The sequence below is a fragment of the Aplysia californica genome, unplaced genomic scaffold (genome assembly GCF_000002075.1).
Source record: "Aplysia californica isolate F4 #8 unplaced genomic scaffold, AplCal3.0 scaffold00333, whole genome shotgun sequence".
Classification (NCBI taxonomy): Eukaryota; Metazoa; Mollusca; class Gastropoda; order Aplysiida; family Aplysiidae; genus Aplysia; species Aplysia californica.
The window spans coordinates 801591-820373 of record NW_004797603.1 but is presented as its reverse complement, the minus strand read 5'-3'; the positions used below and the strand labels follow the sequence as shown (position 1 = coordinate 820373).

At 37.1% G+C, this 18783-nt stretch overlaps 2 protein-coding genes across 4 annotated transcripts in view; one reads left to right on the top strand and one right to left on the bottom strand.

Annotated features, from left to right (window-relative positions):
- Nucleotides 1-5267: 5267 nt before the first annotated feature.
- LOC101845343 (small integral membrane protein 14) lies at nucleotides 5268-17579 on the bottom strand. Of its 2 annotated transcripts, none has more exons than XM_005102661.3 (5): nucleotides 17472-17579; nucleotides 9439-9548; nucleotides 8502-8547; nucleotides 6738-6883; nucleotides 5268-5532 (listed from the first exon to the last, which is right to left on the bottom strand). In XM_005102661.3, exons 2-5 carry the CDS (start codon nucleotides 9511-9513, stop codon nucleotides 5491-5493), a joined length of 309 nt encoding a protein of 102 aa, XP_005102718.1. In that variant the 5' UTR covers nucleotides 9514-9548; nucleotides 17472-17579; the 3' UTR covers nucleotides 5268-5490. The 2 variants fall into 2 exon arrangements, with proteins under 2 accessions (XP_005102718.1, XP_035826786.1); XM_035970893.1 differs by lacking the exon at nucleotides 17472-17579 and adding an exon at nucleotides 12700-12718.
- A 298-nt stretch (nucleotides 17580-17877) lies between these two features.
- The window catches only part of LOC101845114 (tRNA (uracil-5-)-methyltransferase homolog A), a 47308-nt gene continuing 46402 nt past the window's right edge, over nucleotides 17878-18783 (top strand). The window contains exon 1 of one of the 2 annotated variants that reach the window (XM_035970892.1): nucleotides 17878-18136. The gene's annotated coding sequence lies outside the window, so the exon portion shown is untranslated. Of the gene's footprint in view, nucleotides 18142-18783 lie in introns of both variants that reach the window. The other variant, XM_013085000.2, reaches the window with a different exon arrangement.

Here is an 18783-nt window from a genome sequence, read left to right as displayed (position 1 = left end):
TTGCGGTCGTGTTGCCACCGTGAACTACAACGAAGTAGTCAATGACGTCAAACAAGATGGCTGTTACTATAAATATCGGCCAATGGCGTACATCTGTCGTTCTCAAGTTATCCGCAGGTGTATTGCAGTGCTTTAATTTCACGGTGTGTTACAAAGGGAAGTGCTGTCCAGTGCTTGCTTTTATCAAGTAACATGTCTCTTGAGCCAAACTAAGGCATTCTGTGACAACAAATGTGTGTTGTTACACATGACCATTGATATAGCAGTATTAGAGACGGTGGTGGTAGGTACTGACAGTAGCAGTTGTAGCAGTAGTAGTACTAGTACAAATGTACACGTGTTGCCAACATCATGCCATGGTATCATCTGAGCATACCTTTCTGCAACAAAGAATAATATTAGAAGAGCTGCTACTGCTAGTTCCATCCCTCAAGCACAAAAAGCGTTTTTAAAAAGTACAAAAAAACAGAAACCGTCTCCCAACTTAAGCGTGAAAGTAATGGCAGATCTGAGATAGCTACAGTAAAAGTTTGTGTTAAAATTGCAGCCGCAAAAATTTGGGAACTTCCTCTTACAGAATAAATATAAAGAAACCACCTTTTTAGACAGGTCACTACTACTTGTCTGCGTTAAAAGTTGTTAGATAACCAATAAAAGTTACTATCACCAAGCAAGACAGAAAGCTTTTGCACCACACCTACCTACAGAATTTAGTTTTAGTAAATTATTGGAGAGATCATAATTTACTACTGGACTTTGTTTTAGTACGAGTTTAACAGAACTTGAAACACAATAAGGTCATATAAGTGCCGCAGATTAGAGGTGTTACAGGAGAGTAACAAACACAAAAAAAGAAGGAGCAGAGATAAGGACGATAGATGTTTGATAGGAAAGAAGAAGCAAACCACACCAGAGCACCCGCCAACTACCCACTACCTACAGAATATTGAGTCAAAGTCCCCACTGAAAACTAGATACAAGCATTGAGAAGTGGAAGAGAGTAAAAATCAAGAAAATAATGCAAGTTAATTTTTTCCTACTTTAAGCTGAATAAATTACATTTTTTCGACAGAGAAGGAAACAATCTTTACATAATTTCAATGGTGAATGAGCCAATTTCCACAAAGAAGTTCGCTTATTACGGTATTTCGTAACTTTTTCATTTTTTTTAACAGAGCTGGTTTACACTTCTTTTTATTCCTTCAGAGGGAAAGATAAAATAGTTGTTGTGAATTTTATAAAGAAAGATACTTTTTCTTTTGTACTCTATAAAAGTATGTGCATTGTGGAACACATTTTTAAAGTAAAACAGAAAGTTTTTAAACTTATTAGTACATAATTATGAAACCTAATTATTATTTGTAATGTTTTTTGCTTTTCTGTTGTTTTTGTTTAAATCATGCAAATTAAAATTAAAAGGAACAGTAAGGGTAACTGCAATAGAGGGATTACAGACTTTTTACTCTTCTTTCAGAAAAAAGAATTGCACACAAAAAACCCCAATAAAAATGTTTTAATGGTAATAACATGCTGGGGAGTCTTAACAACTTTCCAGGTCCTCTTTAAGTTCAGAATCTGATGCGAGGTTGGTCCCCCCTCCCCCTTCTTTTGAAGTCCGGTGTCTTCAAAACTGAGTTTGTTTCTTTCCAGAAAAAAAAGAAGAAATGAGACATAAGCCAGCCTCTACTAAATCCACTAAAAAGAAAGTCCTCAGTTTTGTCAAATCTTACACTTTGAACCATACATGCACTAAAAACAATAAATAAAGTTAATTTCTCAACAGTTTTTAATCTTGATATTTTTTTGTTTTATTATTCCGGCACCAAAATCACCAAAGAGTTGGACATGCCAAAAAAAATAAAATAATGAGCAGTTTTTAAGGGTTCAAACAGTATAATTACTGTACCGCTACAAAAGAAAGAATACTTAATCCTTTAATTCCCATCTTGACAGCACATTAGTGTCTTTTCTTTCAGAAAAAAAGACCAAAATAAAAATACCCCAAAAAATGAGATTCTCATCCACTTCTAAATTCAAAATCTCTCACAACAGTTTAACCCTTCCAGCCCCAGTCAGTTTTGTGAACTCCCTAAACCCAGTCCCAGCCAATACAGCAGTGTTTCAGAAAAAGAGGCATGCATTCTAAAAAGTGATCAAATGTAGTATCTTCGTGATGAGGTTTAGGTAATAACATATAACAATGTAGGCTATAAAAGGTAAATGAACAAACATCAAAATTAGAGTTTAATTAGGCACACTGCCATTTCGACAAATGCGCAAATTCGGTACCCCCCGAAATTGAGAACATACGCTCTTGGGACAGTGGGAGTTACAAGTGCTGCTGAAAATATCTGCACATGGGGCTGGAAAGGTTAAGTTTAAGTACCAGTATTTAAAATATGTTTTGAACTGATACAGCCAGGAAGAATATCCTGTGGCAGCTAAGCAAACTCATAAATATTTGAAAACATACACTGTCTGATTGCTTTCAAACATAATTTGCATATTTCACTAGAAGAGGACACAGTCCTTCAATATCTGTATTTTAATGAAACAAGTCCACTTAAAAATGACACACAAAGTCATAGAGTCTGAGGACATACAGGAACAACAGTAGAAAAGATAATTCATCAACTATTTTATTAGTTGTAAGTGTTTTCCCTTCCTTGTTTAAGTTTAACAGATTTCAACTAACACAGGGAAAGAGGTTTACTTTTAGACACTTTACAGTTATATAGAAAACTTGCTGAGATACAACAGGATTTGAAAAATATTAATTTAAACATTCATTTCCACAAGTGATCTGAACTCAAATTTCAGCAAAACCGTCCCAGAAATTTGTGACAAATTTCATGAGCTGTCGACTGTCAATGCAAGTATCATTACACACAAGCACACTTTTCACACAAGTTACATTTATCTCCAAAGTATATCAATATTCTTTACCTTTCAAAGACTGGCAGTGTTCTTCATCAAAGTAAAAGTACTAGTACATGTTTTTCAATTTTTTTTGTAACAGAAAAAATCATGATAAAGGGGATGGTACTGGTACATATACAGTCGAACCATCTTTAACGGAAACTTGTGTAAAACGGAATCTCCACACTCCCCCCTCGATATATTCCTCTTTAATTACTTGTGTAAAACTGAAACCTGTCCAATGTGGAAACGGAAAGGAAATCCGCTCCCTTTCGAGGGATTTTTTTAACCTGCCTAAGACGGAAAATGCTTTGCCCGTTCAGCCCTGATTTGAAACAAAACTCACAAGTTTGGTTCAGTCCGCTGACTCTAAACTTAACGCCACGTCGGCGGGCAAGGAAGGGGAGTAGGTATGCAATTTGAAGGTAAATATTACCCTATTCTATGGGAGACCTGAGCTAAGAAGATGGTCAGGGTGGTGTGGGTGTGAAATATCACCAGTGCCAGTGAAAGTGCTCGAGTAGTGCTCCAACACGGAAACTTTCATTGGTCGCCCGAATAGGCCAAAACAGTGGTCCTATGAAGAGCAAACACTGGAGGTAATTGGATAAGTAAGACTGACGATAGTTACCATCAGAGAGGATAGCAGCTGAGAAGTGTGAAGACTTGACCACTTGTGATTGCTTTCCGACCAGTCAAGCGACCCTAAATATCCCATCGACTGGGCCTTGTACTTGTACCCCCCCCCCCCCCCGCGCCTAAGACGGAATATGTCAAAGAGGGAATTTTTTCCTGGCTCCCTTGCGATTCCGTCTTACACAGGTTCGACTGTATATATATATATGTTTACACAAGTGTAAATGAAAACATGAAGGTTCGTACGTTGGATAAAAAGTCAAATCAAAAGCACGAAATTATAGTCCAAGTTGATATAAAAGTATACGTTTTCATTTACATACAATACGAAAGACCTTATATTTGACAAACCATGACACCAGAAGGCAAAAAAATTGATTGCTATGAAACAGTAATAGTAAAATACAACAGTAATAATTAGAAAGAATCTTAGGAACTGAAGCAAACATTGAAATGTGGTTCAGCAGACTCGTGATTACAAATAAATGCAGCTTGGAATGATGGGGAGAGCGACTCATAAACTCCACCGTAGGAAGGTTCTTCGAGATACAGCGGGTCATTCTGAAGGGGGAGCCCTCTGCAACCAAGACAGCACCGGGATGATGATAAACTTACGGTAAACCTTCCACGTTGACAACTTGCTACCTTAGAATCACAAAGTTCTGACATTTTTGTCTGTTTTAAGTTACTGAGACCATGAGGTCAGAAACCAAATGTTCTATCTCATCTATCAAAATTGTAAGATTATTCCGAGTCATTAACAAAATATTTTTAAAACTGCAGACACGTGAAATTCAAATTTTTTTACGTCAAAGTTATTAAAACTAGGCACTGAGCAGATAGAACTTTGTAATTTTCTAAGGTAGCAAAAAGACAAAACTCTGAAGACATCAATGATTTCAACCACACTCTTTTTGTTTTAGCTGAGTTTGTATATATAGCTTTGCTATCAACAGTAAGATGGAAAGAACCATTTGAGTGTTCTTGAAGTTGAAGTGGCTGTAAAACAAATGAATTTTTTCTTCAGCGATTCTCAAGTTGAGTTTAGTAGAATATTTATCAAAACTATATATACATATTGTGGGGGTCAAACAAGCCATCTTTATAAAGGCTGGCAAGCATTAGAATGCAGAAAACGTAAGATTTCGTAACCTTTTTTTTTCACTGAAAAAATTATTAAAACAGAAATAATAAAAAGCACCATAACAATGTGAATGCACACAATGAATGCCACACCGATACCTTATAAATGATAAAAAGCAGTCCCAAAATGTAATACCCATGATCCTCAAATCACAAAACCTTGATGAGTAAAATCAACAAAAGTACCTTCTCAGCTGAAAGTGTATTAGTATTAGCAAGATCAAAGAATGACTACTGAATAAACGAACCCTTTTGAGGGATTTTTTTTCTTTCTAAAAATGAAATTGGAAGAGGTCTGGGCATTTCAGAAATCAAAACCTTGAAAAGGGATGAAGTCATTTTTGTAAATCACCATTTGAATGATACAATATATAATCATTGTAATGATTAGTAATAATCAAGTTAGAGCCTTTTCATACCACCTTAGCTACATTATAGAAGCTGTGTGGTAAAAAATAATAAAAAGCAAGACACTACAACTAATTGGTGTTGTTTCAAAATAGTGGCATGACTACTTCTAATAACGATGGTAGAAAACATGTGAAAAAATAACACACAGAACACAATTTGTGCAAGTGAGATTGGTTTAATTATATTTTGCAGTACACAGCATTCTCAAAATGGTACATTTTTACAATAACTTGACATCTTTGTTTTCAACGAGAAATCTTAGATGAAATTGCAACAGTCCTGCGTAACAAAAGAGGTGATTTCTGCCAAGACTTGCGAATTTGTCTTGGTTGTGTTTTTGCATCGTCACAGCCAATGTAGGAGTGAAAACTTGGTCCCGATTTAGTTCACGGCCGGGCCAGGAGGAGGTGGGTCCGATCCATCCTGAGGAAAACACCAAGAAAATTTGTACAAGCGCTATGTGAAATACAAGTGGTTTTTTATTTTTTACATCCCATTAACACAATTTAGATCAATTAGGAGGTGGACTTCCAACCTTGCCTGTCAAGGCCAATCCGGACAGAGAAGGACACAACATTTGAGCAGAAAGATCCCAGATACTCGCTAAAAATTCTCTCCACTCTGGAATGGAACTTGTCTCCTGTTTACGACAGTGAATTGTTTAACCACTACACCATAGACGCCTGTAATCTGAACCTTATATTTAAAAGAAAGCAACAAACACAGAAAAGAAACGAGTAGATTTTCAATTTCACACCTATCAAAGTGAATTAATCCTTAGAAAAAGCCTTTAAAATCAACTGAAAAATTTATCTATAAAAAAGTAATAAAATAATAAATAAAAAACATTTTTAAATATCAAAAAAAGTTTAACACAAACTTATTTGAGATAGAAGTTAGGTTCTAGGTCTGTTTCTTGAATTTCCAAATTTTCTTTTGTATCTTCAGACAGGTTTTACTCAGAACATGTGCATGACGTAATCCCTAATCAGATTATATTCATGAGGTTTATAACTCAAGCAAAGATGTAGCCTACTGACTTTAGAAATTTCACAGACAGTTCACAGAATACAACATACAGTCGAGGACAGACAAGATGAACACGGAAAACTTAAAATGTCAAACACATTTATCAATCTCTGACGTGTTAGAGTCATCTGTGCCTGACTGTATAAATGTCATAATCTGGCATATAAAGTACAGGTTTTTTAAAAAGAGAACTGAGGACCTGAAGTATGAGATGTTTGATAAATTAATGTCAAAGATGTTATTTTTTCATTTAAACGTGCTTTTGAATTTAGAAATTGTATACTGAGAAGAAGAGTATCTCAAAATTCTAAAGCAGTGCAGGAACAGTCAGCAAACAGCAATAATAGTTGTGAAGATAGCTTATATGTCAAATTTGAGGAGATAGATTATATATCAAACTGGAAAGAACTAATCTCCATAAGCTTTGCATAAAAAAAATGAAATAGACTCTCTTGACAGACAGACATTTAGACAGACCGATAAATAGACAGAAGAATGAGCAGAGGGACGGACAGACGCACAGGCAGACGCATACATTCTAAATTTGAAAAAATAAAAACAAACAAAAAGGAAAAGCATTTAAAAAAATGTTCACTCACCCCAGAGGCAGGTGAGGGCTTCTCGTTTCCTCGAAGGCGAAGATTCTTCGGGCGGAGAAAGTACAGGAGTGTTGCCACGACCACCCAACCCATCAGGAGCATCATGTACCCATCTGCACAGTTGGGGGCACTTGGATCCCCGGGCACTAAAAGGAATTATTTTTTTAAAATTACAATCAATTTTAAAAAAAAGTATCATTCACTCTTTCTTTTGAGCACACATAGAAAAATCTGAAGACAATATTTGTGAAATCCTCTGGGGCATAATAAATTTTCCCAAGTGCCAGACAAATAACAACATACAATGAAATATAATATTTTGTGAGGCAGCGTGGTGAAATCAGGTGCTCATCAAAATAACAAAATTGGAGAAACAGGCCAGTATGGAATTTTTTTTATTGTATTTTTATTTTTTGGCTCAGGCCCTTTTAAATCCATGTAAAAAACATAGTCCCATGTGAATTTTAAAGAAATACATTGATTATTAAAGTTAAAGGCACAAATTATGTAATTTTTCCGTTTTCTAAGACTCTTTAGCTATTGGAGAGTCACCAAACGTTGGTGGCCAGTTTCTCCTTAATTTCACCACTGAAACTAGGTGACTTTATCTCCTTCAATCGCAATTATCTTGACTTCTATTCAAGATTGATCTATATTTACTTCATTGGAAGCAAGACAAATAAATCAGCTTTCAGAGGATACCAATAATTCCACATGCCTAAAATTGACGAGCGCCCGATTCCATTGCATTGTGACATGTATATATATTATGCAAACAAAATTCATCCAAATCCCTGCAGAGACAAATCCAGTAAACATTCATTTTCTCTCTACACATGACAATGATCACTATGCTGCATGTTAAGTTGATACAACATCAGCATTACAAAGACAATCTGTTACTGACAATATTTTCGCAACAAACTGTAGAACCTGCTCTAACAGCCATCTAAGACAATCCCCTGTAGGCCTACATCATTTCTTGTTTTCCTTCCTTGTGTTCTCTTTATATCAAAACGACATTGTGGTAAGACGTCCACCTGTATAAGACGGCCACTGTTCTCCTGTACAATTGGTGGGTGTCTTAGACAATTTCAACTATATATTAAAATTAGATTATTCTGATGATTGTAATGATCTCAGCACTACAATAAACATTTTAGCAAACCTGAAAACAAACATACCACAGGCTTCGAATAGGGTAATGAGAATTAAATGTTTACATTAAAAAATAAGCAGCCATTCCTTTGGAACAAACTTTCTGTATCAAAATTAGAGACTCCACACAAAAAAGAAGCATAGAAGTAATTCTTGCTACCTGTAATTGGCTGACAAAATATATTGATTTAAATAATCTTTCACACCACTTTTGAGTCAATCCAAGGGATGCTTCTTATTTAGTATAATTTATATATAATTATTATATATGAGGTAAAGTTTGATATTTGCTCATACTAGGTAGTCAAACCATGCTACATCAACCAACATATAAACATTGAAGACATTTCAGTTTTGGCTTACACAAATATTAAACTTGTAACCCAGCCCGCTGTAATCATTAAACCTGTATATGACCATATATAGAGAGGTTCTTTTTCTCTCCCATAAATTAATGCTTGCCTACACACTTTCAACAGTCCACAGGCTCATAAATTAATGCTTGCCTACACACTTTCAACAGTCCACAGGCTATCTAAAATTAAAGTATTACAACAAATCAGGGGTACATCATGATAAACTGTCATGACTTATGAATTAACTTACATTCCTCACATCCACCATCAGTGCAAGCATTCTGCGAATCACGAAGCTGTAATAAAGAAGAGATGAAAATAAACCAAAAGCCTTGTTATATACACACACACATATATATATATATATATAGAGAGAGAGAGAGAGAGAGAGAGAGAGAGAGAGAGAGAGAGAGAGAGAGAAATATACCATATTTATACAAACAGAACTTAAATCCTTATTACATTCTTACAATTACATGCTGACCATCAAGATTATAACTTACCTCTACATGACCACATGACCTCGAAAACGAGACAATGTCATTAATTGTTTTCTTTATAGCTGCAATATTGTAAAGAACAGCATTCTGACTCATTTTATTAGATCTATCATAAATTATCGTGGGTATCTTAATCATAAACACTGTTTAATCATGAACGCAAAATTATAAATTTAAATCTTTCTCTCCAGCAAGCCGCTCCTAGTGGAACCACAGTGCCGGTGAGCCGCTGGCAGTGGCTCAGGTGAATTCCTTTATGATGTCAAACTACTTTTCAGCAATTAACAGGTCTCTATTACACAGTGAGTTCGTTTATTAGATGAAGAACTATAAAAATATGTTCTCTTATTTTGGTGTAATGACCGGTTTAGTGACATACATGTCAGTTTTAGGTATCGTACCAAAATAGGGCCCCAGCACAGTGGGTTTACCCTCCTCTGAGATAAAGAGTGAAAACATCTGTAAAGTTGTGAAAAACATCTTTTTGCTGTCACTAGTAATTGTACTATATAACAGACGGGCATAGAGATGACCATCTATATGATTTGCCTAATTACTATTGTATAAAAGGAAATATAAACTTCATGCTCTTTTATGACAATCCGTTGAAAAGTGAGCAAAACCTAATTTACTACCCTTGAGATCAAGTGGAAGAATGCAAAAGTACAAGAACTAGCACTAACATACCAGGTTGATCAGCCTACGCATAGCACCCTCATGGTTGAAAAGGTCCACACACTCACAAGGGTCAAAGTTCGACATCTTTGATCCCTCTGCAAGTCAACACTTTCCTGTTACTGAAACAAATGTAAAGTAACAAGTTACAATATAAATGGGCACTCATATATGGCGATCTTATGCAGTTGTGAGCGCTGTCAAACACTTACCAAAAACAAAACAAAAACCCAATATAAATGCACAAAATTAAGTGTAAGCGTGATAGAATGACAAACATAGTGGGGAAGGAAAGATGCAGTATCAAATGGACATATTTTAGTACAGTTAGTTACTACATTCTTGTGTCCCTGCAGATAGAGATATCAGTCATATGAAGAAAATTTCAAAACTGAGTTCACATTATTTTAAAAAACTATCACCTTTTCCCTAAAATTTAAAACAAAAATGAAGTAAATATGACCATATTTGACGAAAATACAGAACTTTTAATTGTGCGAGGTGAGGAAACATGAAAAGGAGAAAATGGCCTCCGAAGTTGAGCAACATGTTTCCATAGCAATGAGAGTGTTAAAATTGAGATAGAGACTTGAAATTTAGCAGTTATCTTGGCTATGCCACTACAAGGTAACATATAGAAGTAGAAAACTATTCATTCACAAAGAAAAAACTTATGGACCAAACAAAATTTTAACGAGAAAGGACTTCACGTGGAATGCAACAAAATATTAGCATTATCCTAGGTACCAGACACTAAATTTTCAAAATAGCTGTATGTCAAATTTATCTGTTTCATATGAAAGTGAAAGGCCTTTGTCTCCTGAGAATTTTTGTACCATAGTTTTACCTCTCAGTCAAAGTTTAAGAGAATGGCAGCTGTTTCAATTTAACATAATATTGCTGAAATCGCTAACTGACTGAAACCCCATGATTGACAGATAATAAAAGAGTACCAAGTGCACCAAACATCTCTACATTAACAGAGTACAACCATTATAACAAAGAAATGAGGCTTAATTTCTTTCAAGACAGTGAAATCATTATAAATCAGTATTTTATTGCCTCAAACACCATGATCTGTCGTTATTTCAATAAAAACACAGAGCGCTGCCTCAGCCGGTGGTGCATCGGTGCCCGCGCCACATCTGTCTCCGCGCTGAGCGAACGGCTTTATACTGCGTATACTGAATGCTCCCCAGAGTTTTGTGGAAGGATTCATGCAATATAATTACCAGCCGATGACTTTATTGTAATAAAAAAAGAACTGTTCTTTCTATTGATACCCTTTTTAGCCGATATTTTACAGATTTTGTGCTAAAAACGATCTTTGAAAACTTGGACACTTTTTTAAAAAGGTTTTCAATCCAAACGCCAAAGGCCAAAAATAATAACCATGGGAAACCACGCTAAAAGCTGTATAGTTTTCCGCCAATGAAAAGACTGTATTTAATCATCAATCATTCTGCAAAGCATTCGAAAGCATGGGTGTCAATTTTGAACCGGCGACCTCGCATTCCGACAGCGAAGGGCTTCCCTTTCCACGGCAATTCTCTAGCTCCAAAAATTCATATACAAAAAACTTACACTATTGTCATGAAGAAAATCTGAAGTTTTTCAATATTATATCTGTTTTGCCATCCTCCACAGCCAGAGTAGAAAGGCAGTTTTTTTTTATGAGGTACATCCTTGGTGACAGGAGGCATTTGCTTTCCAGAGATATGCTTGAAAACAACATGCTTTATATTTTGTCCCAATGGTCCTGAGATCAAAGAATTCAGTCCAGAACCCTGCATTGCCAAGTTGCAAGAGATATCTCACAAATATAGACGTCCTGAAAAAACAGCACTATTCTCTGAAATCATCTTCTCTGGTGAAACTTTTAAAAAATTCACTTGTTTTTTCCCATAAGAGACAAACAGTAAGTGGTTTTCTAATTGAGTGTGCCAACATATTTTCAAACATAATCAAAACTTGTTTTCACTTATATCACTGTCATTATAACTTCATAGCCTACTGTTTTACTGCTTTGCAGCAGTTTTTGGTTATTCATTCTTTTATTCGAGACAAGACAAGTTAATAAGTTGTTTTCACTTCTCATTTTTTCTTTTTCATAAGTTCTAAATTTGTTTTCATTTTTACCATGATTTGTTTTTATTTTATCACTACACTGTTTGTAAACCACTCTGTTTGAATCTCATAGGCCTAATAATTTAAATGGCTTACTTAATTGGTCATATTATTTACTGTTTTCAATCGTGCCCTAATGTCAACAGTCATGTTCATTCATATTAATCCAATTAACAAGAGCTAGTCATAAAGGCATTTGAGCAATTGCCAAAACCTGAGACTCTCTTGAGACTCAATAGTGCAAAAAAAAATTTCTTACCAATTTGACTCTCTTTTCTGTCAGTCACATATTGACATTTAGTGCTCATATTCCTAGAGTATCAGAGCAAGGAGATGTAGGGTTTTGGAGATATGGGTCTATTGGTTTGGCAACTACTGTATTTCTTGTATGTAACAGTGATGACAAAAACAGATAAGCAGCAAGGCAAATTATAGACTTTATTATATTCCATTTGTTTTTAATTAACAAAGACTTTGTACACTATGAACTCCATTCATAACGGTTATATGAATGACAAGCTTTGTAACAATGACGCAGTGCACAGAACATGTCATCATTGTTATACAAGAAAGGATACATTATATTGGACATTATCACTGACAACACATCACAATAGTGAAAAGCTGTACAAATACAGTTATCAAAGCCTCAGTACCAGAAAAACACAAGTGTAAAACAATTTTACAGTAATATGAGGCAAAAGCACAAAATCAATGGAGCTGACTTGTACATAATAGTGATGACAAACATGACTTGTACATAACAATGATGACATAATGTACAGGAAAAGACAAAGTCATGCCTCCAGAGAGAAATGCACACTTTAAGAATAAAAAAACAAAACAGGAGAGGTTTCTTTTGCTTTGAAACAGACAGGTCATATCAAAGACAGTGGACGATCACAATTATGTTGTTAATTATGACAAACAGTACTCGTACATTATAACAGTGATGACAAAGCATACTGGGAAAAGGTAAAATCATGCCTACAAAGAACAAATTTGCACTAAGAGATACACAGATCAATAAAGGCGTATTTTGCTTCTAAATGAATCTTGCATGCATGAAATACAGTGGAACTCGGATTCAACGAGATGAGATAGATTCCCCGTTTTTTTTTCCTATTTAAAATCAATAAAAATAACCTGGATTCAACGAGCACTTAAATCAGCGAGCTCGGATTCAACGAGGTCGCTTCCAGGGTGAACAGCCCCCGCAGACGTGGCTTCGCTAATTTTTCTCTCAGAACGAACTTCATCCATTCCCGGAAACCATCATTGCACCTGATCATGAACCATTGGCATTATTCATTTAGCCGATTGCATGCAACAAATCAGCGGCCTTTTTTCACACCAACATATGCGTTGTTGGCTCGCGCATTTGTTTACTCTGGCGTGTGTCGGGGTCAGAGGGGTGGCCTGCACACGTGTGACTGTGTGTGCGTATGGGGGAAAGGGGGTGGGGGGAGCACTAGCGGTCCGGGCGTTGAACGTCGCAGATAAAAAAATGCGTCACACTCAGTCTTTTTTTCCCCTCGGCAACTGATCATTGTTACAATGATAAGCTAGTCTTGACGTAGATCTACGTAATGAATTGTGCACTGGTCTATGGAATCAAAAGTTGCCGTATGCTAGGCTCTACACAGCAACACAACTTTTTGGTAAACAATCGAGATGACACAGGCGTGTGCATTTGAACGAATTGGTCTTTTTTTTACACAGCTCATAATATAATATGCAGGCAGTTCAGGCACTACTTGTGACTTCTCTTTATACATTACTTGCTGTAATTATCTACACAAAACATTGTGCTTGCTATAACGAACACTCGGATTCAACGAGATTTTTGGTCAGGCCCGGCGACCTCGTTGAATCCGAGTTCCACTGTATAATATGTTGAAAACTTATTGATATTAGCAATGATGACAAATATTACTTGTACATAACATTGAGTAATTTAGAGTAAACACCGCAATTTCACTAAAATATTCAACAGAGTAGCCTTAAAACACGCAAAACAGTCCAGTACGTCACATTCAACGCAAGATTCTTGTGCGTCACCGGACGCTGAAGGCAATGACTACTTTCGTTTTTCTGTTTCCCCCGTTGCTTCCGTTGTTCTGGGGAAGCGGGTAAGGGGAAGTCACTCTAGAAAACAATTAAATCCGGGCACTATTGATGACCCGTTCAAAACAAAAGTAGGCGAAATTCGGACTTCCAGCACGTCGCAAGTTGACAACAATAACGGCGAATGTTAAACAGCCAACCGAAATCGTAGATCTAGGAACCCGATGTTCCTTTCGCGTATCGCGGCTTTTGAAGTATTGAATAAACGACGAAAAGCAAAAAGATTTAACCAGCTGTGGTGATTCTACTGAAAAATAATGGTGTTTTCAGAAACACCTAGTCCGTGACGACATGACTGACGCACAAGTGATCCGAATTGTTCCTTTATTTGCAAACAAATAAACCGATTTCATGAACAATTTAACCTTTCTCGATGACAAATAGCATAGGATCAAAGCACAAGTTAAGAAAAAACACCCAAAAATACTAAATTTTGGACATTCTTGGAAGTTTGCATTGGTGTGCTCAAAATGACACTCGATGAATCGTTAAAAAACTAACATTTTTGCCACAAATTTACAAACTCAAGATTGTAGCTGACATGGGGTCTGAAACTGCTAATGCAGGTTCTACATCCTATATTTGACATGTGTATGTTGGGCGCGATCTGTCGATTTGCGCGATCCATCGACCGCACAGCGCATTTGATTGATCGAGGAAACGTGCGACAATCCATCGATTGTTGCGCATTCTGTTGATCAGCGGATCGCGCAGCGCTTTTTGTCGATCTATGAAATATTATATACTTACTGCACATTCCGTCGATAAACTATGATGATGAAGTGAATTTTAAAAAAAAAGAAATTTGGTTTACTGAGCACGTCAGTGAGTGATACTCACCGACCTATAGAGGCCTAACCCTGATTGCACTCTCATTAGATCTACCCAATAGCAGTGTCAAAGTACACGGAAACCGACAACTCAGGGTCTCTCCACCACCACTACAGCATCATCATTACTTCCATCACCATTGGTCTTTCCACATGTTTAATTTGATTTTGTTGAGTGTTGAGTTTTTCTGTAATTTTTTTTCAAATCACATCGCACAAAATCGACAGCCGTGACCTCTTCCCCCATAAGCCGAGAGTGCGAAATCGCTATGCGCAGTCTCATTGGTCGACATAAACGGCTCAATTTAGTTTTGTTATACTAATGACGCAGGGGGGACCAGTTTAGATAGATCTAGTAACTGAATATTAAAGCTCACGTCTCAATTGTTATCATTATAATCGAAAGAAATATTAATAAATGCTGGAAATATAAAATTTAGAAACAAGGGTCGGAAGTCGGAACGGACATCATACTGGACTCAAATCAGAGTCCGAATATATAATTTTTGTCTATTCGGACTCGAATAGTCACTTTGATTAGTTCGTTATTGTAAACCTGACTTCCAGTTACTTCCATTCAGTTTCAGTTTGACTTTGGAGAGTGAAACTAAATTACACACTGGACGACAATAAAACATAACAAAACTCAAGGGTAAGATCTATAGAATGCGCAACCAAACGGATCGACAAAAAGCGCTGCGCGATCCGCTGATCAACAGAATGCGCAACAATCAATGGATTGTCGCGCGTTTCCTCGATCAACCAAATTGATAGATCGCGCCCACTGACAAATATACAAAAGTTTTGTCATGTTTTGAGGCAAAGATCTAAGTTTTGGAGGAATGAATACTAATGCATCACATCTTATGTACACTAATGTGAGTGTGTGTGTTTATCCCCACATTTTGGCAATGGCTCATTTAAAAGTCAGATGTAATCGTGATCATTATAATTTGATTTAAAACTGATGTGATTTTACTGTGATTTAGACTAGATCTAGATCTAGATCTAGATCTAGTAAGTTTTCATTCATGATTTTACAAATTTTCCGTTAACTCTATACTTTTGTAGAGAGCAGGAATAAATTGTATTGTTATAATTTATATAAACGTTGTGATGCACGATCCAGTTTTACCAACTTTAATCAACAATGATCACCTATAATTTTTGCCTTGGTGCCCTAGCAAATTGCCTCGGTGCCCTCTGAATTTTTTTGAGCTCCACCGGGGCCATTTTTTCCTGCCCTCCTGAACACCAAATTCAAGCCCTGTACACGCACACACGCGCAAGCGCAAATAACAAAAAATTTTCGAGAATGGAAACCGTCGGAGAGATAGAAGAGTTCAAGTTTATTTTCCTGAGCGATCGAGAATAAAGAATACAGCTGGCCATATATATAAAAAGGTAGCGTCAATTGCCACTGGGTGAAGCGGTGTCAAGTCTCAAAACAACACTATCTTTAGCAATACATAATGTGTGTCTAATGGGTCAATTTGTTCTCAACTAATTTCATTGGACGAGCATCTAGTTTAGAGCTACGTTACCAACTTGGCTTGTTTTCAATTAGACGTAGGCCTAGATCTAGGCTAGCCTTAGCCTACACTTTGGTGTAGAACCAACACAGGCAATTGTAGAAGTAGAAGGTCACAAACGCACACAAACTCAAGCAGAAATTCACGTTATATCAGGGAACATAAATCGGGGGACGGGGGTCAGGAAAAGACACACACACACACACACACAGAGGCGAACGCACAACACCGAGCACTTGAGCACAATAAGCTAGATCTACCCACCCACCAATTCCAATGCAAAAGAGCTCCAATTTACTCGGTGGCAATTGACAAGAAGTCAATTTTTGTCAATTGCCACCGCGTCACTCGGTGGCAATTGACACTACATATAAAAAACGGGGCGCTTTTTCGGTAGTTCCCACCCCTAATAACCTAATTGTTCCCACCCCTAATAACCTAAATAAAAAATATGGTGGGGGGTTTCAGGGGCGGGTGAGAATAGCCGGTAGTTCCCATCCCCCTTATTTGATCTACGTCTAGATATCTAAATCTAATCTATACGTTTGATTCGGGGCAAGCTAAGATATAACCTAACTACTGCAAAACATTAAATTGTGGTAAAATCTAGGTAAGGCTCAAATAAGGGGGGTGGGAACTACCGGCTATTCTCACCCGCCCGAAAGTTCTCGCAAGATCAACTCCTCCCCTCTTCTCTCTCTCTCTCTGTCTCTTTCTGAATACTGTCTATCGGTGTGGACGATCAAATTGACCAAAACAAAGTTAAAAAATGATGTTAAAACACAAAAGTAAATTAATTTGGTTGTCTACAAAGATGCTACGGCTATTTAACTTTTCGAATCGAGCCGAACTACGCGGGTCACCATTTTGTTTTGCCCAGAAATTCTCGCGCTACTCCTCTCTCTCTTTCTCTCTCCACTGCCCAGACAAATTGTATGCTTTTAGTAGGCACAGAATTCTACAATTTTTCTGTTATCACAGTGTAGAATTCTGTGGTTTAGGGTGAACGCAAAATTTGGTGAACGCGCACCGGGTGAGAATAGCCACAAGACTCGCCTGCACTATTCTCACTCCGACTCCGGGTGAGAATAGAGGTGGCCGCACCAAAAACGGTACCCTATTCCTATCAGCCTAACAACGGGCTTGAAAAACATAATATTAAGCCTAATTTTAAAGGGGTGGTTGGGAGCTGACACCCCCCTCTTGACTTCTTGCAGTCATCATAGCAGTTGCAGCTGATCTGACAGAAAAGAAAAGGACAAGGAAATAAAACTAAGAAAAATCCCATCCATAGTGAGTCGAATCTCTCTATCACACAAAACGTGAATGGATTATAAGAATGTGGACACCCGTTCCAAATGTGGGCTTTTAGCAAAGACAACCGAGAATAACATGACAAAACAAGAGTGACGAAAACTGTTACACATACATCCACTTTTCTCAACTTCCAGTCTCCGTATTTCTCCTGTAAACACAAACACTATCAACAGCCAGTACCGGAAGTGACTTTCAACACGTCAGCGGTCATTGGAAAACTGTTCGTGGCATTCTTCTGTTCGTAGGCCAAAAATGTGGAGAAATTTGGCCGACAAGACTAAAAAACTTTGGCTTCGAGGCCAAGAATAGCAATAAAATTTTAGCAAAGTATACATATAATATGTATAGACGAAGATTGTTGGACTAGATCTAGGGGATTTTTGCATGACTTGACCTGAGCAGAATTTTTTCAATTCAATATAATCCAATAATAAGATCAATAGAAATGAAATCAAGATAAGGAAACGTGCACCCGCATAATAGATCTAGAATCTATATCAGATTTTGGCTTCGAGTTTGCAAGCTGAGTGAGAAATTTACATAATAAGGTCCTACAAGAGAACTTCTATTTTATACTGCAAACGATTACAATATTATTCCTGCGTTGCAAGTTAGTTGACACGGTTTTTCAACAAGATTGAAAGCATTGGCTGGCTTCAAACTTTGCTCACACTCACGACTCACACACGTACATTGATCTGGGATCTTGAAATTGATTGAATTTATGCCAAGTGTTGTCCACGTGTCCGGCTTTGTACAGTTTCAGTGAGCAAAATAATAAGGTTTGTTTACACTCTATTTCGTCATCCTACGAGAGTGAGTAAGAATAAGATTTGGTAAATTTTTTCTTTCACTCCCGCACACGACGCAGATGCACTGCTTTTTGTTGGTCAAACTGAGATCATCTAGATTTTCTAGATCTAGAATCTAGATATAGATTCTAGATATAGACTAGATCTAGAGCCTATCAAGATATCTAGATCAATCGTACCGGGTCGGGCAGCAGGTTTTTTTTTGGCTGTCGTTATTTGGACTCGAGTCGGAATAACATTTTTTCATATTCGGACTCGAGTCCGAATAAAAAAATTTCTTATTCGGACTCGAGTCCGAATATGAAAAAATGTTATTCCGACTCTGGTCTGGAAAAAAGGAAGTGTCTTCGTTCTATAGTATAGATCTAGATCTAGATCTAGATCTAGATCTAATGTTCAGTGCTTCCAATTTTCCGCCATTTTTTAGTTCGCAGTGGCTACGTTCACGGCGCCGTGAACGTAGTCTGCAGGCTAGGTTCACGGCGCCGTGAATGTAGTTGGCAGGCTACGTTCACGGCGCCCTGAATGCAGTTTGCAGGCGCTGTGAAGGCTACGTTCACGGCACTCAAGCTTCGTTTAGATGGAGTGTCCACTGCCGGTTTAAGGCATGAT

Coding starts and splice junctions, on each gene's coding strand:
- LOC101845343 (XM_005102661.3), bottom strand. CDS start 9,513: ATGTCGAACTTTGACCCTTGTGAGTGTGTGGACCTTTTCAACCATGAG. Junction 8,548..9,438: donor TGCGTAGGCTGATCAACCTG/GTATGTTAGTGC, acceptor TCTTTATTACAG/CTTCGTGATTCGCAGAATGC. Junction 6,884..8,501: donor TGATGGTGGATGTGAGGAAT/GTAAGTTAATTC, acceptor AATTCCTTTTAG/TGCCCGGGGATCCAAGTGCC.